The sequence below is a fragment of the Dromiciops gliroides genome, chromosome 5, assembly GCF_019393635.1.
Source record: "Dromiciops gliroides isolate mDroGli1 chromosome 5, mDroGli1.pri, whole genome shotgun sequence".
Taxonomy (NCBI): domain Eukaryota; kingdom Metazoa; phylum Chordata; class Mammalia; order Microbiotheria; family Microbiotheriidae; genus Dromiciops; species Dromiciops gliroides.
The window spans coordinates 180,948,947-180,976,591 of NC_057865.1; the positions used below are offsets into that span (position 1 = coordinate 180,948,947).

A 27,645-nucleotide genomic window follows, 5' to 3' on the forward strand; every position below is an offset into this window, starting at 1 on the left:
TCACAAAGAGTCAGGACTAAAATGAATGAACAATGATAATAATATTAAAGAGAAGGTTAGTGAGCATCTAGGAAAGGAAACAAATTATCACCAAGGGCCAGTATGGCTTTATCGAGAATAGATCATGTTAGATACCCCATTTTCTGTTTTGATGGAATTATTGTGAATGAGTAAATTCTTTAGCTAGAATTTTAATAAAGTTTGTGAGAAAGTCTTATGCTTATGGACAAGGTAAAGAGATGTAGGCTAGGCAGTTGTTCAAATGAGGTGGATAACTAGTTGAATGGCTAGATTAAGAGTTGTCATTGAGGGTTCCATCATGTCAGTTTGCAGGAAAGATTCTAATGAAGCAATCTGCTTGGACTCATGTTGTTGAACATTTTTATCAATGATCTGAAGAAAGATAGAGATTGTAACTTTATCATTTCTGAGTGACTATTAAAAAAAATCTTCAACAGGCTACAAATTGAATAAATAAATACACAGGTTAAAAAGATCAATTTCACACGTACAATGTGGGTTTTAGAGGGCTGGTAACTCACTCTGAGTCAACAGTCTGATATATTAGCTGAAAAAGCCAATGTTATCTTTGACTGCACTAAGAAACAGTTTAGAGGATAAGGGATGCAATAGTTCTATTGTACTCTGACTTGGTGAATTAGCCAATCAATAATCACTTATTAAATGCCCACTATGCATAGGCATGGGGAATAAACTCCCTGCCTTTAAAGTGTTTTCATTTTATCAGGGGAGACAACATAGGCAAAAACTTCCTAACAATTAAAGCTATATTAATGTGAAACAGGCTGTCTTGGAAGGCAAGGTTCCTCCTTTCATTCACCCTTTGTTCCTACCTGTGAGAAAATGATGGGTTTTAAGGGGGCACCCCACTAGAGGGAGCCTTGCCCAACTTCTTTTTTTTCTCTCGAGGGGCAATGAGGGTTAAGAGACTTGCCCAGGGTCACACAGCTAGTAAGTGTTAAGTGTCTGAGGCGAGCTTTGAATTCACGTCCTCTGGAATCCAGGGCCCTGCCCAACTTCTTTTAAGGCCAGCCCAAGGTCAATAGGATTGGAGCCGGACTCTGAATAGAGACAATAGAGATTAAAATCACACCTACCTGAAAGCCTTTCCCTTAAGAGGATCTGCACATCCTCAGCACATACTCATTTTAATGTGGACCACCCTTCGAGTCCAGTAAACCAAAAGATTTGAATGATGGTAGACAATTAATTTGGAGCAGTGTGTAAAGTCTGCCTCTCCTGGACAGCAGGAAGCTTACACTCTCATGCACTCTTTTGACCTGGGATGCTGGAGGAGGCAGACACACTGCCCTGTGCTCTCTCTTTTTTTATCTAATTCTGAGCAATGAATGTGCTCTTTACTAACTTTTTTTGGTGAGGCAATTGGGGTTAAGTGACTTGCCCAGGGTCACACAACTAGTAAGTGTCAAGTGTCTGAGGCCAGATTTGAACTCAGGTCCTCCTGAATCCAAGGCCTGTGCTGTATCCACTGCACCGCCTAGCTTCCCCTACTAACATTTAATATGCTTTAGTAAATGCTTAATGCCAAAGACTGGTGCTATAGCCTCTAATTTATAAGTAGCAATATATTAGAAACCCCAGCTAAGTTCCCTAAAGCCTAAAACATTAGATGGGCACCCCCATATATTTTCAAATGACACATACCCTTACCTGAAGTCTTCACGCCAAGGCTAGATAACTAGTTGTTGAGTATGAATGCAGAGGGGAGAGTCTTGTTTAGGTAGAGATTTGCCTAGATTGCCTCTAGGGTTCTTTCTTTAAGGGATCCTAAGATTTTGTGAAATGTAAAGCACATACTTCCAAACTATAGTTACGTGTTCGAGTTGATCAGTAATAATACAGTATTAAAACACAAAAATTAGCTGGGTACGCTTATATTTTAAATGAATTTCACATTTTTCCATAAAAATATTCATCATTAAGACACTTGCATATTTTAACTTCAGCATGATGTTTATCATCTAAGTTGCTACAATGATTCAACTTTCTGTTTTGACATGAAATTCTTATTTCCAGTGGCTTAAAGTAAATATTTTTTAGTCGAAATAATCTTCTATATCAATATTTGGATCTAGCAAATCCTCTCCATATGCTGAAAGGTTCATCTGGTTTAAAATCAAATTTTCAAATGTTTCTTCCAAGTCTGTTTCACCAATTAGAATGGCTCCCATCATCCGTCCATTTTGCATGACCACTTTAACATATTCTTGTCCTTTGGTACATCTCAGCATTAATTCATGATCTAAACCTAAGCCTTGAGCATTGTATTTTCCCAACAGTACAACCTGAAAAGAAAAGTAAAGCTTATGTTTCAATATGTACTTATTTTTTAAAATTGTCTAAAGTTATAAAAACTACATTGTTAGCAAAAGTTAGAAAAAAAAATCTTTGAAATTCACTGAAAATTCTTAGTCTCAAATAATAAACTACTAGAAAATAAAGCTTGAAATCTTTTTTAAGTATTTGAAAAAATCTATTTGCAATCTTAATAGTAAATACAAATATATTAAATATGAATAATATCACAGCTTGACTAAAAGCTACAGTCATAAATATCAGGAGCAGACTTTATAGAGAATGAAACACCTTAACACTGGCTTAGAGAAAAGGTCACTTTACTAACAATAAATACCAGTGAAAAAGCATGACTAGGGACAGATAAAGGGCAGACTGAAGATGGAAGTAGACTGAGGGTAGGTTAATTTCTAAGGATGTTCCCAAATGAAAGCAGAGCTTGAAGAGATCCTAGAAGTTATCTGCTCCAACTCAGCCATTTCACAGATGAGGAAACTGAGGCCAAGGTTATTTAAATGACTTGCCCACCATACGCATCAGATGACTTCAGAGCTAGGTCTCTTTCTACTGTAAAGAGTATATATCTGTCCATCTTCACAAAATGAACAAGAAATGCTAAAGGATAGGAGAGGTAATATTGTATAATCAACAGTTTTAAGAAAGGGAGAAGGCTGAATTTTAAAACCAGAGGCTGGGGGCAGCTAGGTGGCGCAGTGGATAAAGCACTGGCCCTGGAGTCAGGAGTACCTGAGTTCAAATCCGGCCTCAGACACTTAACACTTACTAGCTATGCGACCCTGGGCAAGTCACTTAACCCCAATTGCTTCACTAAAAAACAAACAAACAAACAAAAAAACCCCAGAGGCTGAGGAATTCTATAATGTGTTAAAGACACAGTAATCATTAAGAATGAAACTATGATGTAAAAAGAGACCAGTGAAGGTCCTAGAGGAAAAAAAACATGAAACATAATTCTCTTCTCATAGGAAGGGCAGTATGTGCCCTAATACTGGGGTAAATGGTATATATCTTGTCATTGGTAGTGACTTTGCTGAGTTGTTTTCTTTTTGTCTTTCAAGTATTTAAAGAGGTATAATGTAGATTAGGGTAAATTTGTTCTATCTAAACCCAGAGAAACAGATTTAGGAAAAAGGTAAAAGTTTTTGCATTGAAGTATGTTTAGCAATTATATTAGAGCATTCCAAAAATGAAATGGGCTGGTTTCAAATTGGAAAGTTCCCAATCACAGTAAATCTACAAGAAGAGGGGAGATAGCTTTTCTCATGAATGTTACACATTCCTTCCTGTGTTCAGGGAGAAGTTGGTGTACAGTTAAATTTTGAGGTCTTTTCCAACTTAAGAGTTTGAGGTTAATTTTAGATTAAATTTAGAATTAGGTAGATTATATGACATGTAAAATTAAATGTGGTCGACTTATTTCTGTCCCAAGTTTGGGGAAAATTAGCTGGGGTTTCTAATGTATTTGTTACTTATAAATTAGAAGCTTTAGCACCAGTTTTGGGGCATTAAGCATTTATTAAAGCATACCAAATATTAGTAAAAAGAGAACACCTAGCTCAGAAAGTTAAGAAAAGGCCTATTTAAATAAGCCAAAAGCCAGATATCAACATTTTGTGTACAAGAAATATGCCACATTTGATAACTGATTATAATATATCTTACCTTATAGTTAAAAAATTTTGTTACATGAGCAAAAAGTTCAAAACTGAAATCCATGTCAATAGAGTCTCCCAGAGTATCTGCAGCCATGCACTTTGCTGCATAGTTCCCCATCTGTCTAGCTTGAGTCCACAGCCTCATCTGAAAGTTGTAGAATTATATTTTAAAATTTAAAAAGAAATTTGGCAGGCTATGGTGCAGTTTATGATAATGCTTACTATATCAGGTTACATTATCCTTATTAATTCCCTTTAAGGAACTAAACATAGAACCACAGTTCAGACCAAATGAATTTGCCAAAATTATATAGCAATTGCTTTTACAAATTAAAAACAAAATGCCTTTGATAAATGTTACCTCAGTTCGAAGTGTGCTGCACTGGGAAGAAGTTTAGAATTTAAGAAAATTAAATACTGAAATTCACTGCTTTTGTTATAAGAAGCATTAGGGTATAGTGGATAAAGAGCTAGCTTTGAACCCAGGAAGTCCTGGGTTTCAAATCCTATTTCTGTATTAGTTGTGTGACCATGGACAAATCTCTTTACCTCTTGGTGCTCACACTTAACTCTGCAAGTTACATCAGTGCTGATTTTCATCAGCAGAGGAAATTCCATATTAGGAGTTCCCTACACCAAAGAAAAAGCACAGATCCAGACCCTGATACCCCTCTCCCCATCCCTTGAGGGGAAAAAAGGGCAAAATTTATACTTCACATGATGCTAAAGACATGCTTAACATAACCGGGCTTTAAGTAATGTTGCCTGTAGGAACTTCTTTCCCTAGATATTTACATCCTCACCAGTCCCAAGCAGGGTTTGTAAGGCCAAGAAGAGGCTGGTGAGGACAAAGAGGTTGGAGAATAAACTATGATTGCCATTCACTTGTCTCAGTCCCCAACCCAAATGCTTATGAAAAAATGCCTTGGGGGCAGCTAGGTGGAGCAGTGGATAAAGCACCCACCCTGGATTCAGGAGTACTTGAGTTCAAATCCAGCCTCAGACACATGACACTTACTAGCTGTGTGACCCTGGGCAAGTTACTTAACCCCCACTGCCCCGCAAAAAAAAAAAAAAAAAAAAAAAAAAAAAATCCTTAACCTAAGTCTGAGGTTTTTTTTTTTTTAAACAGTAATCTTCAGTCCTTTAAATAAAACAAACTAATATTCTCTAATAAAGTCTTAAGTGGAAAAGATTTAACACAAGAGATAAAACTTTTTTATTCTTTATTATAGCAGTAAATATTCCAACACCTTGAAAGGGCAGTATGTTTGTTTTAGAGACAGGAATACAAAGAGAAAAGATGTGACTGTTTTGTTCCAAGTGGGCTGGAGAAGTAAAAAAATCCCTCTTAGAAACAACAGGTGGTAGCAGAAGGAAGTTAAGTAGATCTCTAAAGCTCACAAAAGGAAAAAAGAAAGAGATCACTCAAGAGCCAACCAAGTTGTATTCCTGACATTATACTGGCAAGAGGCTATATATACTACACGTGTCTCTGTGGAAGGTCTTTTTTTTTTTTGAGGCAATTGGGGTTAGGTGACTTGCCCAAGGTCATACAACCAGTAAGTGTTAAGTGTCTGAGGCCAGATTTGAACTCAGGTCCTCCTGACTCCAGGGCTGGTGCTCTATCCACTGCGCCATCTAGCTGCCCCATCTGTGGAAGGTCTTTAAGAGTCACCACAGTCTAGAGTTGGGGGAGTTCCCTTTAGGGAAATAGATTTCTGCAGTCCTAAATTATAATTCTTATTAATGGTCCCGTAAAAATGTTACACACAATGGTTAGCTTTAGTATCACTGGTAAGATAACTACCCTTAAGTCCTACTTCAATACCTCACTGTAGTATGAAATTGACCCTGGGTTCTCATGGCTTATGTCATAAGTCCTGGAAGGTCTTATGGTGATGCTGTAAAAGTTTCAAGGGTGTACCTAGAGATGAGGTGTCATGTAAGAAAATGGGGAGAAGGGTCATCAACAGGTTAGCCTAAGGGTGATATATTTTTTGACCATTACAACTCTCAAAAAAGACTATTAAAGAAAGCACAGAAGGATTGAGATTTGTATCTATGAAGTGAATACACATCAAAGAAATAACAGATCCTTGAAGTATTAAAGGAATCAGTTCTAGCATACTAAGGGTGATAAAATAGATATTTGTGAATCTGATCTGAGAACCTAATCTAAATATATGGTATTATTTCTACTAAAAAAATACAATCCCCAGAGTGACTAAAAAAATTGGTTTATAAATATGATGGAATATTAATGTGCAGTTAGAAATGACAAATTAACAAGAATTCTCAGAAGCATGAGACAATCTGTATCAACTAATGTAAAGAGGCTGGGAATTAACAGGTCAGAATGTATATACATTGGCAGATATAGACACTGAGTGTATCAATTGTTTTTGTCTGTTTTGCTACAATAAGTCTTTTTTTTAAAAAGCATCCTTATTTTCTGAGAGGGAAAAACACCTTTTGGCAAATAACTCCGAAATTGGAGACTATGAGATATGTTGATATCAACCTTACTTTACTATATCTGTAGAATAGGTGTGAGTGAGTGAGAAACAGACAGACAGACACAGACAGGGAGACAGAATGACAGCGACCTTTCTCATCATGGACAAGTCACTGAACTTCTGAGCCTTAGTTTCCTTATTTATAAAATAGGGATAGGGATTCTTATACTACTTGCCTCATGGGGCAGCTAGGTGGTATAGCAGATAAGAGCACTGGCCCTTAAGTTGGGAGAACCTGAGTTCATATCTCACCTCAGACACTAGCTGTGTGACCCTGGGCAAGTCACTTAACCCCAACTGGCTCACCAAAAAAAAGAAAAAAGAAAAAAAGAAATTGTGTTTAACTTTAGGGGGCAGCTAGGTGGTGCAGTGGATAAAGCACAAGCCCTGGATTCAGGAGGACCTCAGTTCAAATCTGGACTCAGATACTTGATACTTACTAGCTGTGTGACCCTGGGCAAGTCACTTAACTCTCCCCCAAAAATACCTAGAGCCATCTGCAGTCATCCTGCTATATATCTTGCCACTGGATCTAGATGGCTCTGGAGGAGAGTGAGGCTGGTGACTTTGCACAGTCCTTTTTTTTTTTTTTGCCTCACCAAAAAAAAAAAAAATCATAGAAGACTCCCCAAAGAGGTATTGTTTATGTGTATTATATTATCTATCCATATTTGACATCTTAGTATTATTACTAAAATAGTTTTGACCTCTTGGACCCTGGAAAGCATCTGAGGGAACCCTTGGACTGCAATGAGTCTGGCAGAAAATCACGGAGAAATGAGTAATGTAAATGAATCCTTTAAAATGGCAATAACTGAAATATGGAACACAATAAAAGTTACCCAGGACCAAAATACTTATTCTCCACAGTTTCTACCTATGGAAACAGGTTAGAAAAATGTGTTTTGTTCTGGACTTATAATCACAATACTGTGAGGAACTCCTGGTGAGAAAAGCCCTTGAATGCAGTCTGAACTTGAACTCAAGCTTTCCTGACTCCAAGGTCAGTTTTCAATCCACTATGCAATGCTGCCAAAATAAAACAATATTTTACTTTTACACTTTTATGTAATAACAAGCACAAGGAAAACCATTGCAATATTTTTAAAAATCTGAAAAAATACATAGTAGTCTGTGACAATACTATGATTACTTATCTAAAATTAAGGCTAATTTCTACTCATTGTTCCCCAAGTTTTTCAACATTATATCATCTTCTATAGTGCGTTCCATTTAATCACTTGTAGAAAAACTGAAAAGATGGGATCAAAAGCTTAAGTTACATAAAAGTCTAACATTAGATAGGATGACTTACCTGCTGCCAGACTGGACTAGGTTGCCATGATGCAGTACAGATATCACCTGCAGCATAGATATTGGGAAGTGATGTACGCATATGGTCATCTACTTTCAGGCCACCATCTTCACCTAGCATAAACTAAGAATATGTGCAAATAAATAGTAAAAATGGAAAAGTGGCCTTTTCTGTGCTACACTGGAAAAAGCCCAATTTTACTCATTGGTAGACTTAAATTTAATGAATAAAAGAAAACAGGAAAAGGGCTCAGTGCACAAACACAAACCAACCAACTAATTACTTGAAGAAAGAAAATCTCTGAAGAATTATTTAGAATCTTTTTGGAATAGCTTCTAGCCATCCTATTTTCTTCCTTTTGAAATTTCATCAATCATTCTGAACTGAAAAATGAACCTGTGTAACAGCAATACTGCATGATGATCAATTGTGAGTGACCTAGCTATTCTTGGCAGTACAAAGATCTGAGACAATTCTGAAGGACTTATGAAAAATGCTATCTACCTCCAAAGAAAGAACTGATGGAGTCTGAATTCAGATCAAAGCAAACATTTATTTTTTGTGTGTGATTTTCTTTTTGGTTAGTGTTTTCTTTCATAACTAACTAATATGGAAATATGTTTTGCATGACCGCACATGTATAACCAATATCAAATTGCCTGCCTTCTCAGCATGGAGGGAGAAGAAGGCAGAGAGGGAATTGGAACTCAAAATTTTAAAAATTTTATGTTAAATATTGTTTTTTTCAAGTAATTGGAAAAAATAAGATATGTATTAAAAAATGAACCTGTATACTTATGGACTCAACTAAAAGGCAAGCCCATTTACCACAGCACAGCCACCCATCAAAATTCATCAGCCCATGTCAACAGGCTAATTTTAAATAGCAAGGTGAAGTAAGTGTATTCATGGAACTGGTAACTACTTAGGATGACCAAGGAATTGATGCTGCTATAGATCAAGAAATACATATAGCCACACTGAAAACCAGTACATTGGGTGCTAATAAAATTTCAAATCCCAATTTTGAGAAATATTCTGCATGTTTTTTGAATTTGACTTCTTCATAAGGATTACTAGCATTCCAATGCACCCCAATAAAAGACATTTTCAGATAAATACAAAGTGACTCCTTACATTGTTGCCATCGAGGAAAGGCTTAACATTTGGCATGACCCCAGTTGCACTGACAATAAAATCACAGCCATATATCTTCTCATTGGTCAATTCGACATACACAGGCCACGTATCTAAAAACAGTGAAGACCTCAGACTCAAAAAATATCAACAGGTAAATATTTACTCAGCACTAAATGGGCCCAGCACCATATGAATATAAAAGTAAAGCATCAAAACAAAATTGCAATCCATAAGCAATAAGGCAGATAAGCTTTAAAATGCTAACAATTTTTGTTCATTAAGAAATAAAGTAGGCATAATTCTTCACCTAACTCACAAACTCCATTAATCTGGTTTCAAAAACCTCCCAGGAGAGCACTAAGCATACAATGTATATTTGCTTCCATTAATAAAAAAAAAATCAAAACCAAAACATTATGATACTTTCAAACAATTATAAGTTCTCTGTTTACTCAGACTTCAGTTGGACTAAACCACCATTTTATAACATGCTCTTCTTTCAATGACTTATTCAAGTTCTTTGAATCACCCTTTTTCCTATAAAGGAAAAAACTTTCAGAACAAAATGATTTTATTTGAGTTTAGCATTCACTGAGTGTATCTGAATAGTTGCTGTAGTAATGATTTACAAATGTTTTTCTTTTTTAAAAATTTAATTTAGTATTTTATTTCCCCCCAATTACACATAAAAACAATTTTTAACATCTATTTTCAAAACTCTGAATTCCAAATTCTCTCCCTTCCTCCTCCCACCCCACTTTGAGAAAGCAAGCAATTCAATATGGGTTATACATGTGTAGTCATGCAAAACATTTCCATGTTAGTCATGTTGTGAAAGAAAACAGACAAAAAAACCCAAGAAAAATAAAGTAAAAAATATGCTTCCATATGTATTCAGACACCATCAGTTCTTTCTCTGGGGATGGATCACATTTTTCATCCTAAGTCTTTCAGAGTTGTCTTGGTTTACTATATGGCTGAGAATAAGTCATTCACAGCTGATCATCCCACAATATTGCTATTACTTTGATTTATAATTTTTTAAAAAAGAAATTAATTGCAATAATTTAATCTATATTTGTACAATGCCTACATGTATATCTGAGAGGCCTTCAAATAAAAGAAATTATAAAAAAGTATGAAAAATACAGATCATAAACAGTTGCAGACTATTCTTTCAATATTTACCTTTATCAGCTGATATATCCTGAAAATCTCTAGGAAAAGTCAAGGAGGTTTTCTTCAGTTGCTTAAATTCTTCCTGATGATAAATTTTTTTAACTTCACACATGGTTTCAATGTGAACTTTGTGGGAAAACTAAAAATTAAAATTAAAAAAAAAAGAAACTTGCTAGTTACCATAAAACATACTATTAGGAAAACAATAAGTTATTTGTAGTATTTATAAAGCTTTTGATATTTTAATTTATAGGAATTTATAGTAAGTCAAACATGTAGAAAAGCAAATCCCTTCAATCTAAATGATGATTTGACAAATAAACATTTCTTAAATGGCTTATATACAAAACCAAAAATGAATCAGTACCTGTCTTCAAGGTGCTTGCATTCTACTGATGGGGGCATATGGGTGGAAGGAGGGAGTAGAGAAAAGGCAAAGATACTGCAGTGGTTTGCCATTTCCTTCTCCAGCTCATCTGACAGATAAGGAAACTGAAGGAAATGTGGTTTAAGTCACGTGCCCAGGGTCACACAGTTAAGTACATGTCTGAGATCAAATTTGAATTCAGATCTTTCTGACTCCAGGGCCACACTTTATCCATTGTGCCATCGAGATGCCCTTCAAAATATGATACCCTGAACTAAACACAATATTCTTAACTATGTTCTGCCTAGGGCAGAGTACAGGAGACACAGAACCTCCCTAGGCATAGACATCATGTCATTCTAAAGGAAGCCTAGGATCTTATTAGGTTTCTTTTCTTTTTTTTTTTTTTTTTGTGGCTACCAAACCACACTACTGTCTTATAATGAACTGCTTTTTAGCCATACCACTGCCATACTGATCCAACTCACAAGTGTAGGACTTAAGAATTATTCCAATTAACATATCTAATTAGCTTTAGATCAATCTTTTTTTCCCAATCAAGATCTTTTTTTGGAATCCGACTGTTACTCAATGTCAGCTATCCCTAACAGATCTGCATCACTTGTATACTTGGTAAGCATGCCATCTAGGGCTTTTTCCAAGTAAATTATGCCTCGGTTTCTATGTCTGTAAAATGGGGATAATAATGCTTGTAGTAATAATGCTGTTAATAAATCCACATAGGACTTGTCACATCGGATGTACATAAGGTAATTGTTGCACATTTTAAAGTACTATATAAAAAAATGATAAACAACAAAGGGCCGAGGGCTGGAAACTACCTTCCAAAGTGCCAGAATAAGGACTCTAAGTCTAGCCATTTAACCAATGACTGAACCAGAATTCACCCCAATGTACTACTACTATCGAGACTAGTAGTTTCCAAACTTTTTTGGAGACAATTTTAAAAAATGTCAATATGTCCAATATGTCCAATATGACCAATATGTCAATATGTACTTACTTATAATTTACAAATAGGTAAATTAGGAGGCTATTGTAATAGACCTGGGGAAAGATGATAAGCCTCTGAACTAGGGTGGTGGTTAAAGAGAAGGAGATAGATGAAAGAGAGGTAGAATAATAATAGTAATGAATAATACCACAAAGCACTTACTCATTCATTCATTGAGGGCAATGAGGGTTAAGTGACTTGCCCAGAGTCACACAGCTAGTAAGTGTCAAGTGTCTGAAGTCGAATTTGAACTCAGGGCTTCCTGAATCCAGGGCCAGTGCTTTATCCACTGTGCTACCTAGCTGCCCTCCACCTAGCATTTATATAGTGCTTACTATGTACAAGGCACTATGCTAAGTGCTTTATAAATATTATCTGATTTACAAATACCCTGGGAGGTAGTTGCTATTGATTTCCATTTTACAGCTGAGAAAACTGAGGCAAACAGAGGTGAAATGACTTGTCCAAAATTCACACAGTTACTAAGTGTCTGAGACTGAATTTAAACCCAGGATCCAGGCCCAGTGTCCTATTTACTGTGCCACCTAGCTACTTCAGTAAGAAATGAAAAGATTTGGCGACTAATTGAATGTATGAAGTCAAGAACGTAAGGAACAAAAGATGACACCAAAGTTGTGAGTCTGAGTGACTGGAAAAATTATAGTGTCATAGACATTACATAATAGGGAAATCTGAAGGAAAGGAGAGATAATGTAATGAGATCTTCAATCTATAGCAACGCATACATGTCTGCTCATCCTGTGTGTCTCACAAAAACAAAAAGTAAAAGCCTCTGCCCTGAAAAAACTTCCATTCTACTGGGCAGAAACAACATGCACAAAAAGAAATACAAAATAAATTGGGGTTTGGGGATGGAAGGGAACACTAATAACGAGGAAATGATCTAATCTAACCCAGGCTTTTTGACTGTGAAACTAGTTTCTAATCCCTTAATATAGTTATTCTCCAAGGATCTATCTTTAGGCCTCTTTTCTCTCTAGAATATCTCCAAACCTTCTTTCCCAGAATGTCAGGATTAGGGTTCTTACATCTAGATCTAGTTGTGTCACTCCTCTGCTTAAAAACCTTTAGGAGTTCCCTCCCCATAGCTTGTCCAAACTCCTCATTCTGATATTCAGAGATTTCCACACTCACACAACCCTCTCTGTCCTGCCTTAGCTCATATTATTTAACTCTATGAACTCAACACTAAAGTCAAATTGGACTCTCTCTACCCATAGTCACTTTCATGCAATACCATGGTGCTCATGTTTACATATATCTGGAATGTCCTTCTTAATTCTGGCCCCCACTTCCCCGCTTTAGAGCCCAACTCAAATATAATCTCCTCCAGGAAGCCCTTCTTCATCACTAGCTGGTAATGTTCCTCCTGCTCAGACTTTCCATAGTACAAATAGAGAATTACAAAATAACATGCTATCATGTAATATAGCATGTTATAGCTCTCTGTGTTCATTTTGTCTCCTTGCTACACTATGAAATTTCTGAAGTCAGGAACCATGTTAAAACAAAACTTTCTATCTCTCCCAGCCCTCAGCATAATGCTGTACAAACCAGGAGACACTTAATGAATGGGGTAGTGGTGGTTGTTTTTTGGGGGGGGGGTTAGGGTTAAGTTAAAAAAAATTCACTTCATTTAAACACATTATTTGTTAAACATTTTAGTCATCTTTAAGTTCATGAAAAAATATTAAGGACATTGAGCATATTTTACTTACTTCTATAAATAAACCTGGGTAAACAAAAGGGCTCAAAAATAATACAGTGGAGAATTTAATTTGATATAATGACTGCATAAGAAAGGCTTGAAAAAGCTATCAATGGAGTCTGGGCTACCCTTGGACTACTTTCTTTTTTTTTTTTTTTTTTTAGTGAGGCAATTGGGGTTAAGTGACTTGCCCAGGGTCACACAGCTAGTAAGTGTTAAGTGTCTGAGGCCGGATTTGAACTCAGGTCCTCCTGAATCCAGGGCTGGTGCTCTATCCACTGTGCCATCTAGCTGCCCCCCTTGGACTACTTTCAAAAGAAAATTAGTAACTATTGATTTAGATATACAGCTACCCAGGGCAGGAAGAACAAATCAAATGCTTTCTTAGACCAAGGCTTCTTAAACTGTGGGTTGCGACCCCATATGTGGAGGTCACAAAAAATTTGGCAACACTAAAAGGTGGTGTATACCTATTTTATATTCCTATATACCTTGGGTCGCATAAAAGTTTCTCAGGCTAAAAGGAGTAGTGAGTGGAAAAAGTTTACGAAGTCCTGTCCTAGACAGCAGAACTAGAAAATAATAGAGTAACTGTCTTTTGCACTATTTAAAAAAATATTTCATGTTTTTGTCAATGCAGGGAGATACATGAAATGTGCATTCACAGAAATTGATTAGGTATAGAAAGGCATACTCACCTCTTTTGTCCCTTTGAGATTCAGACCTTCATGCCAATCAGGTCCCAAGGCGCTGCCGAGATTACCAGCATTAGCTAAGGCACTTGCTTCCTTTTCACTTTCTGAAAACAAAGAAGTCAGGATCAAAAAGCAAAAACCATATACAAGTCTAAGAATCCCTGAGTGTGTTCTGAAGCTCAGCTTAGGGAGTACAGACTGAGTTTCTTTCTAAATTTCAAGTTATAAATGCCTCCCGGTTCATCAACTTCCACAATTTTCATGGCACGTACCTATGCACTTTCTTCATTTATATTTGTGTGCTACTGAATGCACCTAAAGAAGTCATATAATTGTGCTGATTTTGTCAGCTATGAATTTGTAAATTGATCCCAACTGAGCTATTACCATTGTGCCTCAATCCATTTATTCGTCTCTAATCAACTCTTTATCAGAGTACCTGTTACCCCAGTACCTGTTTTAAACCTTTTCTTCTTTTAAATTTCCTGCACTACTTCATCCCTACCTTGCCTCACTCTTGCTTCTCTCAAGAAGCCTACTTTTAAGCAGAAAAGAGGTCATACAAACATAAGCTTCCTCTTCTGCTCTTTTATATGCCTCCAAATGCCTCAACATTAACCTCTCCTCTCGTTCTCTCCTCTTTTGTTCCATCCTCAAATGAGGATCTTTTTCTTTCCAAGGTCAACTCCTACATGTGTTTCTGATCCCATCTGCTTTGGAAGCAAATACCGTTTGTGGCTTTAAATGCTAGGTATGCCTTCTCTAATGCTGCAACCCCCCCTCTCCCTAACCCCCCTGCCATGTTTGGGGGTAGGAGGAGAAGATATATTCCTTGCTTGTCACTACCACTTTCAGACCCCCTAAACATTACTGTTCTCTGACTTACGGTGACTAAATTGTTCTAGATAGAAAGGGAAGGGAAATAACTTTAAAAACATTTACCCTCTATTGTGTATCTGGTTCTTTTACACATAATTTTAGCTTCAGATTTTTTAGAAGTGAGCTCTGAGGTCAGGAATTCTGCTGCTCCAGCATCAAAGAAAGCATTACCAATTGCCTTGTCTTTAATAGCCCAAATCACTTCACAACCTTCAATTTCATACCTGAAAAGGATATTAAACTTAATCAGTATAGTTACAAATTTGCCAAAAAGAATGTTTAAATCTATAAACAACAACTAACTTATTACTGGACAACAACCAACTTGACTACTGAGTCAAGTTGGAAAAAGAATGTGTAATGTCCAACAGATTTTTAGAACAAAAAGCTTATTGTAGATTTATAAAAAGAACTTATCCAACAGACCAAAACTGACCCATAACTAACCAATTTATAATGAATACCATGAAAATCCCACTATACTGAAAACTGTTATAAAGAAGGTTCTATGTAACAAATCTATTTCCAAGAGGCATTATGGTGTAAAAACAAAAAGTTACAAGACTAGGGTTTGAATTCTTGTTCTGTTGTTTATTACCTATGTAACTTTGAACAAGTTGCTTTATTTCTGTTGTCTCAGTTTCCTTAAGTGCAAAATTAGGAGACTGAACTGTATCTCTAAATTACATTTCCTCTCTAAATCCATTAACCCCTTTTCCTGTGTAGGGCCCTCAGTAATCATCCATCCATCCATCCATCCATCCATCCATCCATCCATCCATCCATCCTTCCTTCCTTCCTTCCTTCCTTCCTTCCTTCCTTCCTTCCTTCCTTCCTTCCTTCCTTCCTTCCTTCCTTCCTTCCTTCCTTCCTTCCTTCCTTCCTTCCTTCCTTCCTTCCTTCCTTCCTTCCTTCCTTCCTTCCTTCCTTCCTTCCTTCCTTCCTTCCTTCCTTCCTTCCTTCCTTCCTTCCTTCCTTCCTTCCTTCCTTCCTTCCTTCCTTCCTTCCTTCCTTCCTTCCTTCCTTCCTTCCTTTCTTTTTAGTTGTTTTTTTTTTTTTTTTTAGGCAACGGGGGTTAAGTGACTTGCCCACGGTCACACAGCTAGTAAATGTCAAGTGTCTGAGGCCGGATTTGAACTCAGGTACTCCTGAGTCCAGGGCCGGTGCTTTAACCACTGCGCCATCTAGCTGCCCCCCATGATGCTTTATTTTTAAAAAAAGATGTTTACAGTAGGTTAAACTTGTAAAATAAATTATTATTCTAGTAACCTCCACCAAAGTACTATTCTGATGCATCACTAGGAGGGGAAGTAAGCCTGAATTCTTAGAGGCTATGCCAGTGGAGTGTAAGTCTTAGAGGTCTTACACCAAGCCCTGCAAGCTGAAAGCAGACCCAATGATAAGACTATGAAGTAATTTTCAGACTAGTCTAACCGCATGGCTTGCCCTCAGATGCCTTCTTCTCATGGCAGAGCTCTCCTACAGTAACTCTCCAGCAGGTGGCGTCATTCCAATTGTTACAGGATATAACCTAGTAACAACACAAAAATCTAAAAAAAACAATAATCCAATAAACTTCTCTCTATTTTGCTGTGGGTAATCTGTGTGAACAAAAATTCTCCTATCATCTGCCTGTGACACCAGCAAAATACAACACAAAATGATCTTTCAATGTGTCAGAATATTTAAAAAGTGATGTAGAACATTAATTCTACCATCAAAAGAACAAATAGTCATTTCATATGTGCTTTGTAAGTGCCCTTGCTGAATTTAATACCCCTCCCTACTCTTAGCCACCAACTTCCACCATAAGAACAAAGCACAAGGATAAAGTGAACCAATATATTTATTAACCAAAGCTGGATATTGAGCAGTGGCCATATTTTTTGAGCCCTACATACAACTATGTTGAATTGAAAATAATCCATGATTATCAAATTTTAAAGGCCCTGCTGCTGAAGTTACTATACTTCTGAAAGAACTGTATTAAAATACTAATATTATTGATCCTATTTTCTAGTTCCTATAATATCTGGAAATAAGTCAAGTATTGTCTTTGAAAATTAATAAAAGGATTTCGAATATTTTTATCCAGCTAACAGCCTTTTAATCTTCTTCTTCTTCTTTTTTTTTTTAGTGAGGCAGTTGGGGTTGAGTGACTTGCCCAGGGTCACACAGCTAGTAAGTGTTAAGTGTCTGAGGCCGGATTTGAACTCAGGTACTCCTGACTCCAGGGCTGGTGCTCTATCCACTGCGCCACCTAGCTGTCCCCCAGCTATCAGCCTTTTTATCTTCTGGTTTGCCAAAAATCACTTAAAATCCTAGAGTTATTTATTAAGAAGTACAAAGTATACTTACACTAACTCAAGTGCAATGCCCCCATTCCCAACAATTGTTATTCTTTTAGCTTTAGTGAGTTCTTTTTGAAATTCCTGTATCAAAGAGAGAAGAATCAGAAATCTTAAGGTGGTACTGGGAAATATTTGAAACAAAAGAATACTGTAATAATTTTATAGCTAATGTTTTTTAATTTGTAGAGGAAACCCAGCACTACCCCACCTCTCCATTTTGTGAAACTCTCAAACCATCATATATTCATCTTCTCCTTTAGTTCTTTCTCTTTTCCTTAAGTTGTTCTCATAGAATTGTTGTAAAGCTCAAACAAGATAATTTATGAAAAGCACTTTGTAAACCATAAAGCATTATATAAATGTTAGCTATTATTATTATATGATAGCCCTTGATCTCTTCTATCGTATTTATTGTATCTTTTTACTGTACTATATTTATTGTACAGTTCCTTCTTCCTTATGGCACTCCTGACTGATCCACATTTTCTACACTTTTTTTTTAAAACTCTCTGTATCTCTTTTTTAAGACTTTACCTCTCCCTCTGAATCTGGAAGTGCAATGGTCACTCATGGACCCTATCTTAATATTGATCGAAGGAAATTTTAATCTGCTCAGTTTTTCCAACAAAGGCAGGGGGCTAACTATATTAGAGCTGGACTTAGTTCACTAATAGGACACTGACCGCTTATTTTTTCATACTAGTTAGCACTACCTTGCCTATCCTAGTGAGTCACTTAATAGTTAAATATTTTAGGAATGATAGATTTGTCACATACTAATCTAACAGGAAAGATTATTATGGGTTAGAATGAACTATTGGGTCCAACTAATTTTTTTTTTTGGACATTTTGTGGCTCTGACAGGACAGATAGCACACCTTCCTTGCTTCAGAATAAGCACCCATACCCTGCATGTCCCTTCTAGAAGGAATTTTTAAAAAATTAACATTACTGTCTGAGTAACCTAAGACATAAACAATGGTCATAACTCCAGAAAGTCCATTAAAATTGTTATCAAATTTATGACACTCAGACTGAAAAACTGAAGCTGAATTCAGTTTGTGTTTCATTCAATACTTTGGGAAATTCAGGGTTAGTCTGAGAGATGATTACAGGGCTCAAAATGATGTCTCATTTAGGTTAGCTCCAGACCATTTTAACCCTGTCATTTCAACTCTGCCTAAAGAAATGGGATGACTCTTTAGATATTTTAAGAATTATGAAAGGTCAACACATTAAATGAATCATATGATTTAGGTAGGAGTTGCTGATGTTAGAAAATGATCATATTTTAGGATTTATTTTCTGAGGAGGAAATTTAATGAAATACAGTTCTTATCTATATTAAAATGAACAGTCTTGAAGAACTGAATTTCTGTATTTTTCCCCTAAAATAATGAATTCAAAAATCGATTAGAGGTGTTTACTTCATGCCTGTCACCCCTGATAAAAGCATAATCATAAAGTTGAAGTAGAAAACATTAAAAAAAGAAAGAAAAAACCAATGAATTCAGAGGAAAAGCCAAAAAATATTTTAGTGTATAGAAGTCTCAGGGAAAGCAACATCAATTAAGTGTATTAAAGATTAACTAGGGGCAGCTAGAACACTGGCCCTGAATTCAGGAGGACCTGAGTTCAAATCTGACCTCAGACACTTAGCACTTACTAGCTGTGTGACCCTGGGCAAGTCACTTAACCCCAATTGCCTCACCCCCCAAAAAAAAAGAAAAAGAAAAAAAAAGTAACTATATTTACATAAGGAAGGTGCCTCATAATGTCAGGAGAAATTGAGGAAAGCCTCTAGGAAGTTGCATGCTCTGTACCACATTTATGGAAGGACCAAGACAAGACCTACATAGGATGGGCAGGCATCAATAAAATAGTATCTGCACCAATGAAGAGAATATTCAAGGTGATGACATCACAGACAGGTAAGTAGCTTTCATTAGTAAAGGTAGATAAAACATTCTTATGTGTGCTCTAGTAAATCCTTCATAGGGAGTCCATTCAACATGTCAATGATCTTCTTCTAGATCTCCTGAAATTGTGTGGGGCACAATACAGCATATAGGTTTTTCTATCTATTATCTCTCATTCTCACTACATAACTGGTCCAAATCATTTTCTATTCATGAAGCTTTTTCATAATATCTTTTATGTGGCTGCCTATTTTTTTTCCATAAGATTTTGGCTTGGCAATGATGAATGTGTCACAAGGCTTGAGGCGCTTAGGACAATGCCATTTGCAAACAGTAACACCAAGAAGACTTCTCTATTTCTAGGGAATCCATCTTTTCTTGGTAATCTGTGTTATAAGTTCCCCATGAAAGTAATAAACATCTTTGTTGAGTGTACATCACAGAATCAGAGATTTGGAGTTGGAAAGGGAATTGAAGGTCATTTAGTCTGTTTCCTTGTATTACAGATAAAGAACCTGGGTCCCTCCCTGATAGTATATCCAAATTGCCCAATCACAAAGATAACAGGTAGCAGACCTACAGGACTGTAAGCCAGGTCCTCTTACTTCAAGCCTAGTGGCTCTTTCTGCATATCATACAGCCTGACTCTCTTATACCCCACTTCATATTAATAATATGAAGATCAAAAAATTATGCTGTTGTATATCATAGAATCTTATATAATCTTGGCATATGCATAAATTACACCATATTGGAAGAGAGCCTACAAGGTAGTTTTTTCCCCATGAATAAAGCAATTTTTACAGTCAGAAAATGATATGCAAGAGGCTCTTGCATCCTCTGCTTTGACCTTTCAGCCAACCATTTGGCTCAAGATGTGGTGAACTCAATACTGTTTGTGAACCTTCTTATATCTTCATCAAAGATAAAAGTTTTATAGTTTATGGGCTAGCAATTATTAATATTTTCTCAACTGCCTTTGTTCAGAAGTAATAACATTAGTAATTTTTTCAGTTCTTCCAACACCTACCCATTTTCATCTAACTTGAGAATCCCTCAACATTCTGAAAATTGTGTTCCCTCCAAAACAATCTGTGAATACTTGGTCTGGTCCAGCTGTTTATTTTGTCTGCTTTCTTTAGTACCATTTCTAATTCCTTGGATTCATAACATTGGGCACAATGATATTAAGAGTTCAAACATGGTGTCTCCATTGTTACCAAGAGTATCTATATTAAGAATTTAGATGTGGTATCTTTATCAATAATCGCAAAAAGAGTTTGTGGTACAAATACTGACAGATCTTTTCTAATTTTCATGTCTGCTGTCCTTCTAGCGTCATATTAAAATGCTTTTGAGATTCTCTGGATTAACTGATTCTTTGAACAAACTTTCTTTTTTAAAAATCAGTTCACCTTCCACTTCTGTTTTATGGTACATTTCTACTCATAATCTTCCACTCTCTACCTCCAAAGGCTTTTGCAAATGACTTTATATCCTAAAAGATTAAATATTTGATGATTAAGGAGATTAAAGGAGATAAAAGGAGATTAAATATTTGATGATTAAGACTGATTTATAGGGCAGCTACGTGGCGCAGTGGATAGAGCACCAGTCCTGAAGTCAGGAGTACCTGAGTTCAAAGCCGACCTCAGACACTTAACACTTACTAGCTGTGTGACTCTGGGCAAGTCACTTAACCCCAATTGCCTCACTAAAAAAAAAAAAAAAAGACTGATTTAAAAACCGTATTTGCCTTCCTCATTGTGAAAACTGCTTTACATTGTTTAAACTTACATAACAAATGTGGATAATTTATGTTATCATCTGTTCCTTCATTCATTTCCTACTGGGTGGGTGGGGGGCTGTGGGAGGCATCAATAGCTTGTTTTAATAGGTCAAGTTGAAGCTGTTTGAAATGCATGCCACATTTTTTTGTTTTCATAGTTTTTGCTAATTCAACTTTGATTTTATCTTCCCCAGAGCAAGCGGATGGTCTGTATGTATATGGATAATTTCTTTAGATATGATGATTCCCACTTTAAAAACAAGACATTTCCTATACAGTTAATTTCATTTTTTGGTGATATTCTTTGGTATTCTCTATGTTTAGAATCTCCTCAGATTTTATTAGTGAAGCTTCTCTGCTGTCAACTATGGTCTCTTTTTGGTTTTGCACTGAAGTGTTTAATAAGTATTTGTTGACTATAAAAATATATAGTTTTGTTGCTTGAGAAAAATGTACCTGATTTAATTGCATCTGAACATATTTTATGGGAAAGTTTACATGAATTTTATTAATATTGAGTGAAATATCTTAAAATATTACCTGAGCACTGTCTGTATCACGGATTCCTAATACATATGGATTTCCTTCAGATATTAACTTTGGTTTAGCTCCAGCACACAGACAGAGTTTCTCATATTTATATTGATTGCCATCTTCTGTTAAAATGCACTGTGAAATTTTAAATTAACAAAGAAAAGAGATTATTTTGAGATAAAATAATTTGGTAGTAGGAGGAATTTGGATCCAGATGGTGCCAAAACCCTAGACTCTTACACTAAAAATTCAGTTTTAAAATAGCCAAAAAATATAATCCTTCTAATTGGCATTTAATGCTTTTCCATAGCACAGATAGCACATATAAATATTTTGACATTATTTAGAAATTTTTTCCTTTACCTTTTGATATTTTTTTATTAGCTGGCAAATAAGATGATATTAAAAATAGTTCACGAAAACTGGGTTTTAAAAATCATAAGATTTTGGGATAACTTGCTAAACTACCATACTTACATTGACAAGAGGACACATTAAAAACAAAAACCAATACCTCCCCCCCCATTCATTCATGCTTTAGCTAGAGCACCAACAGCAATTACCTTAAAGTTGTTATTTTATTATGTTATTTTCAGTAACATGGAGTGAGACTCCCAAAAATGTATCAAGGAGTACTCTGCTTTATCATGTTATTGGTAGCAGTTATCAAAAGAAAATTTATGGGAGAAATGAAACAGATAAATAGAAGCACATATAACCATAGGAGATCATAAAATAGTTAGAATAATATATAGGTTACCAGAGAAACCTGAGAAAGGATAACAAACTATTTTTTTAAAAAAGCTTGAGTAAGGACTGGCTCTGTGATTTTATTGGTATAGGAAACTAACACTACAACTTGAATAGTAACAGAAAGAAACCTAGGGCACTGAGAAATTACATGAAATGCCTAAGTCACAAAGGCAGTTATGTGTCAAATAATAACAAATATTTTATTCAATTTATGACATTATTTCTAATCCAATAACAGAACTGTTTAATAATGACATAAAACCAATAATCTCGGGGCCAGCTAGGTGGTGCAATGGATAAAGCACTGGCCCTGGATTCAGGAGTGCCTGAGTTCAAATCCGGCCTCAGACACTAGACACTTAACTAGCTGTGTGACCCTGGGCAAGTCACTTAACCCCCACTGCCCCACGCAAAAAACAAAACAAAACAAAACAAAACCAATAATCTCAAATGCAACATGGATGTAAAGTAATATTAAGGTCAGAAAATTTGCGTATTTTATATAGTGAAAAATAAAAGTCTGAGACCATAAGAGAGTTTACAAAATGATGATTCATATTTAAGTGCTGGAAAAACCTTTTCATTAGCTTCTGTTAAGCTACCGGTATTAGAATATGAATGCCCACAAAAGTAAAAGACATTTTCTAATTCACTAAAGAATATTGAGAAAGGATAAGAACATGTAGACATGAATCTGATACTTTCAAATGGTAATGGATTCTGAGTCATTTAAATGCTACACTCCATAATAATCCCCACAGTTTTAAAAATAGTTTTATTTATAATTCCGATTTTAAAAAAAGATAATAGATACCAATCCTGTTCATTGTATTTTGGGAGTCATCCCCAAATAGAAATATTCATTGACTTATATATTACATAGCATTCTTGTTTTTGTTGTTTGTCCTTCATTCTCGAAGAGGAACATGAAAGATGTCATGACTTGCAGTGAATTGAATTTAAGTGAGGAAGGGCTGTGAAGAATCACTAGCCTCATGCTACTAAATGTCAAGTGTCTGAGACTAGATTTGAACTCAGGTCAGGTCCTATTGAATTCAGGGCTGGTGTTTTATCAACTGCACCACCTAGTTGCTCCTTAGTGTCAATTTTTAAAAGATCACACTTAAAGGACCAAGTCATGCCAACTGTAAAAGACTGATTAACTCAAAGAAACTGTCATCTCATCATGGACACTGAACTCCCATATTGGAGCCTGCAACCCATCCATCAATCAATAAGCATTTAATATGTAACTATTATGTGTGAGATTCCAGGGTTACAAATACAAAAGTCAGACATTTTCTGTCATCAAGGAGCTTATAATCTACTATGAGAATACAGCATATTCACAAAGTACAGTATAGATACAAAAAATATACAGTGATTATTAGGGGAAGTTTGGCAATTAGCAACTAGAAGAACCAGGAAAGGCCTCTTGAAGGAGGTGGCACTTGAGGTGAGTCTTAGAGAGAGATATGACTTCCAAGAGATGGAGATGAGGAGGAATACTCCAGGTATGGGGGACTACTTATGCAAAGGCACAGAAGTGGGAAATTTAAGAGAATATCAAGTGGGCTAATTTGGCTCAGCAGAGAGTGAGAGTAGTGTGTAATCGGAGTACAAAGAAAGGGTAAAGTCAGGTTGTGGAGGACTTTAGACGTCAAATAGAGGTCTATATTTCAAAAAGGGCAATGAGGAGCTACTAAACCTTACTGAGTAGAAAGGTGACACAGTAAAACCTGCACTTTAGGACTATTAATTTGGTCACAGGGTAGAAGATGAATTGGAGAGAGTAAAGAAAATGCAGGGGGAACAACGAGGACAATGCTGTAATTGTCTAGATGAAAGGTGATATGGGCTAAAAGTTTCTGATATGATTAGAGATTATACAGCATATTAGAGGCATCCAAATATTCAAGGAGAAATAACTTTTCCTTTGGGGGCAGGAGAGGAAGGGGAAAGATGTAGGAGCACCCAATGTGTTAGAGACTTTTTAGATTTGCTGACACTGTGTAGATATCAATGCCACATGTGAGCTGCCTGTCCTTCACTCTTCCTGACAAAATTTTCTTTTCTGGTCATGTCTCTTGATTTCCTTTATGCCACTTTTCCAGCACAATTCTTTGTTAATAATATATCAGAATAGGGGGCAGCTAGGTGGTGCTCTGGCCCTGGATTCAGGAGTACCTGAGTTCAAATCCGGCCTCAGACCCTTGACACTTACTAGCTGTGTGACCCTGAGCAAGTCACTTAAGCCCAACTGCCTCACCAAAAAAAAAAAAATAAAATAATCAGAATCAACTCATGTCTACTTTTCTATCACCCTTTCAGTAACTCTCAACTTTCTTTGGAAAGTGTGGTATTCCGTGACTTGCTACTACATAGCATCATGAGAAAAAGCCTGATCTTAAAAAGCCTGGCCTTGTTATAAAGAGGAGCTATGGATCATTAAAAGCACTGTGTAATTTTTCAAAGCAAAGCAATCCAGACTGCTCTTTTCATCCTGTTCAATCCTAGCCCCAGCTCTTTCTCCACCTTGCAGTGTCTGACCAAGATATATCCATGTCTATAGGTGGCCTGTCAACTGTATATCACAGTTTAGACAATGGCAATCTTCTTCTTTTTCTTCTATGGATATTTAGGCTGAGTTCCTGAATAAACATAGATCTCAATTAGAAGACTGCAGTGTGCCAGGGCTTAAGCCTCTCAACACTGTCATGTCCAAGGAGGAATATTTGAAAAACTTCACCAACCAGAGAGAATCCCCATGTGGTATTCCTACTGAATATCCTCCCTGATGGTGGCAAACAGCTTTGGAAAGCATAGGTTTCCCTGTTTTATGTCTCACTTTAGATTAAAAGTCAAGGGATTTCTTTAAAAAAGCCTTCTGTTATTATGTATTTTATTGTTTTTAGTTAGCCAAATTTTAAATATTTTTTCTTTACAGTATAATCATTTTTTTACTGTACCTCCAGATCAAACCATTCTTTCGTTTTGACAAAGAAAAACAATTAAGTAAAGACAATTATGGCACCTTACAATTATACAATATTGTCTCCTATTTGTTCTAAACCATGAAGAAGAGATACATTTCATTATCTATTCCCTAAGACTTTCATTGTTTTTTTGGTTACTCAGAGTTTTAATAATATTTTATTTACATGATTGTAGTGACTCTTGTGATGCTTAAACATACTTTTTTTTGGTTCTGCTTATTTTATTTGGTATCAGTTCACAAAAATCTTTCCATTTTTTCTTTGTCATTTCTTACTATACAATTATATTCCATTACATTCATATACCACAGGTTTTTTTCCCCACTTAGAAAAATAGAGGATTGAAAAGTAGAAATACAATAAGTAGAATGAAAATAAAACCTTCTATATTAAAAGCCTTAGGAAAAATTATCTTACATGCTCTGTCCCCTTGAGCTGCTTTACTCCAGACTCTAAAACCTTAATGTTTGGGAAGTGTTTTTCTAAAATAGCATTTGGTTGTTCTTCAACATCAAATTCTTCCAATGTTTTGGAAACCTGTATGATAATAATAATTAAATGAATGTTTGACAAATGATTTTCAATTCAAGCAAGCATTTATTAAACGACTATTCTTATATAACATAGTGATTAGAAGACCATGATACAAAGGATGAAAAATGACAGAATACATCTCATTCAATAAACTAATCTCCTGGGGAAACAACATGTAATTGAACGCAATGCAGAGTGATAGGGCAAAGAAGAAAGATAGGGAAAAAAGTACTCTAGAAAAATCTGAGGAGAGAAGTAGCATTTGAACCTAAGGTTGCTTTCATATGTTGATGGATGAGGATTTTAGCAGTTGCTTTAGCTACTGAAAATACATTGTGGGGGCAGCTAGATGGCGCAGTGGTTAGAGCACCGGCCCTGGATTCAGGAGTACCTGAGTTCAAATCTGGCCTCAGACACTTGACACTTACTAGCTGTGTGACCCTGGGCAAGTCACTTAACCCCCATTGCCTTAAAAAAAAAAAAAAAAGAAAAGAAAATACATTGTTACAGACTACTCTTATTATTTGGATAATCAAGTCTGGTCAGGATGTGCCCTGTGCCCCCCTTTCCACAGGGAGAAGAAGAAAGATGGACAGCAAGAAACTGAGGATACAAAGACAAAAATGAAATAGTTTCTTCCTTCAAAGAAATTACACTTTATTGAAGGAGATGGGAAGGACAAGGTACAATATGCACACAGAGGAGTTACTACGAAATATATACAAAGAAAATAAAAGATTATAAATATAGAAAAGTTAACTGCTACAGTACTTCTTTTGGAGATGCCAGGCACCAGGACATTCATTCATGTATGACTCTTATGCAGTTATGTAAAAGCAAGACAGTATACACTCCTAAGTGAACACTGAAAATTTTATACTGATTATTTATATCTTCTAAGGAAAGCCATAGATCAAGATCTAAAAATAGTCTTAAATGCTTATTATATTATTATTATTATTGGCCTTAATGCTTATTATAATGCTGAAACAATGTGTGAAAGGATAAAGTTGGTTTGATAAAAGTTTTCCTTCCTTAACTGGAAAAATGTAATTCATATATTCACATTTACATTTATATACCCTTCATTCAAATGATCTAAGACATCTTCCTGAAAAACGCATTACTGCATATAGCTTTAGTAGGGGAGAAAAAGAAGTTAAAAAATAACTTGACATATCTGGGGTATTCAAATATTCTAAATTCTAAATAGTAAGCTCAGCATATGAAATAAACATAAAAAGACCATTTGTAAAAATCAGTACCATTAAAATTATCTTAACTGTTAAATTCTAGCATTTTCTTTTGAGTAATACTAGGAAAACATAACAGGTACTTACTTGCCTAAAATTTGTAACTGCTTTAATAACAGGAGAAGCTGTTACCAAGAGAACTTCTTCTGATGGAAAATGACTAGCCAACTTGCAATGAAAGAAGAGAAAAAAATCAAAATTAGTATGGGTATTGAAATCTGTAGAATATAAGTATAAACAATCAAATTTAGGGAAGGGAATAAGCATTTATTAAGTGCCTACTATGTGCTAGGCACTACGCTAAGAACTTTTTACAAATATTATCTCATTTGATCCACACAACAACTCTGAGTTAGGTGCTATTATTATCCCCATTTTACAGATGAGAAAACTGAGGCAAAGAGGTTAAATGACTTGTCCAGGTTCACATAGCTAGTAAGTGTCTGAGGCCACATTTGAACTCAGAACTTCCCAATTCCACACCCAGCACTGTATCCATGGGATCATCAGCTGCCTCAAATATGGGTAGATATCTTTTACCTAGTAAACTAAGAATTTACTCTCTTCCACATTCAACAATACTTTTTAAACATAAATAACATGAAAGGAAGGAGAAATCCAATTCATTTAACTTAACAAGCATTCATTAAACAACTACAGTTTAA

The 27,645-nt window shown here is 35.8% G+C and overlaps 1 protein-coding gene across 2 annotated transcripts in view; it reads right to left on the reverse strand.

Annotated features, from left to right (window-relative positions):
* Positions 1–1,605: 1,605 nt before the first annotated feature.
* Positions 1,606–27,645, reverse strand: part of PYROXD1 (pyridine nucleotide-disulphide oxidoreductase domain 1) — a 30,003-nt gene continuing 3,963 nt past the window's right edge. The window contains exons 2-12 of one of the 2 annotated variants that reach the window (XM_043967138.1): positions 27,068–27,148; positions 25,611–25,730; positions 21,451–21,579; positions 17,210–17,283; positions 14,915–15,075; positions 13,976–14,076; positions 10,176–10,305; positions 8,985–9,097; positions 7,848–7,970; positions 4,021–4,158; positions 1,606–2,327 (exon numbers count right to left, since the gene is read on the reverse strand). In XM_043967138.1, coding sequence (XP_043823073.1) covers positions 2,079–2,327; positions 4,021–4,158; positions 7,848–7,970; positions 8,985–9,097; positions 10,176–10,305; positions 13,976–14,076; positions 14,915–15,075; positions 17,210–17,283; positions 21,451–21,579; positions 25,611–25,730; positions 27,068–27,148 — 1,419 coding nt within the window. In that variant the 3' untranslated portion in view covers positions 1,606–2,078. Of the gene's footprint in view, positions 2,328–4,020; positions 4,159–7,847; positions 7,971–8,984; positions 9,098–10,175; positions 10,306–13,975; positions 14,077–14,914; positions 15,076–17,209; positions 17,284–18,957; positions 19,054–21,450; positions 21,580–25,610; positions 25,731–27,067; positions 27,149–27,645 lie in introns of those variants that run through there. The other variant, XM_043967139.1, reaches the window with a different exon arrangement.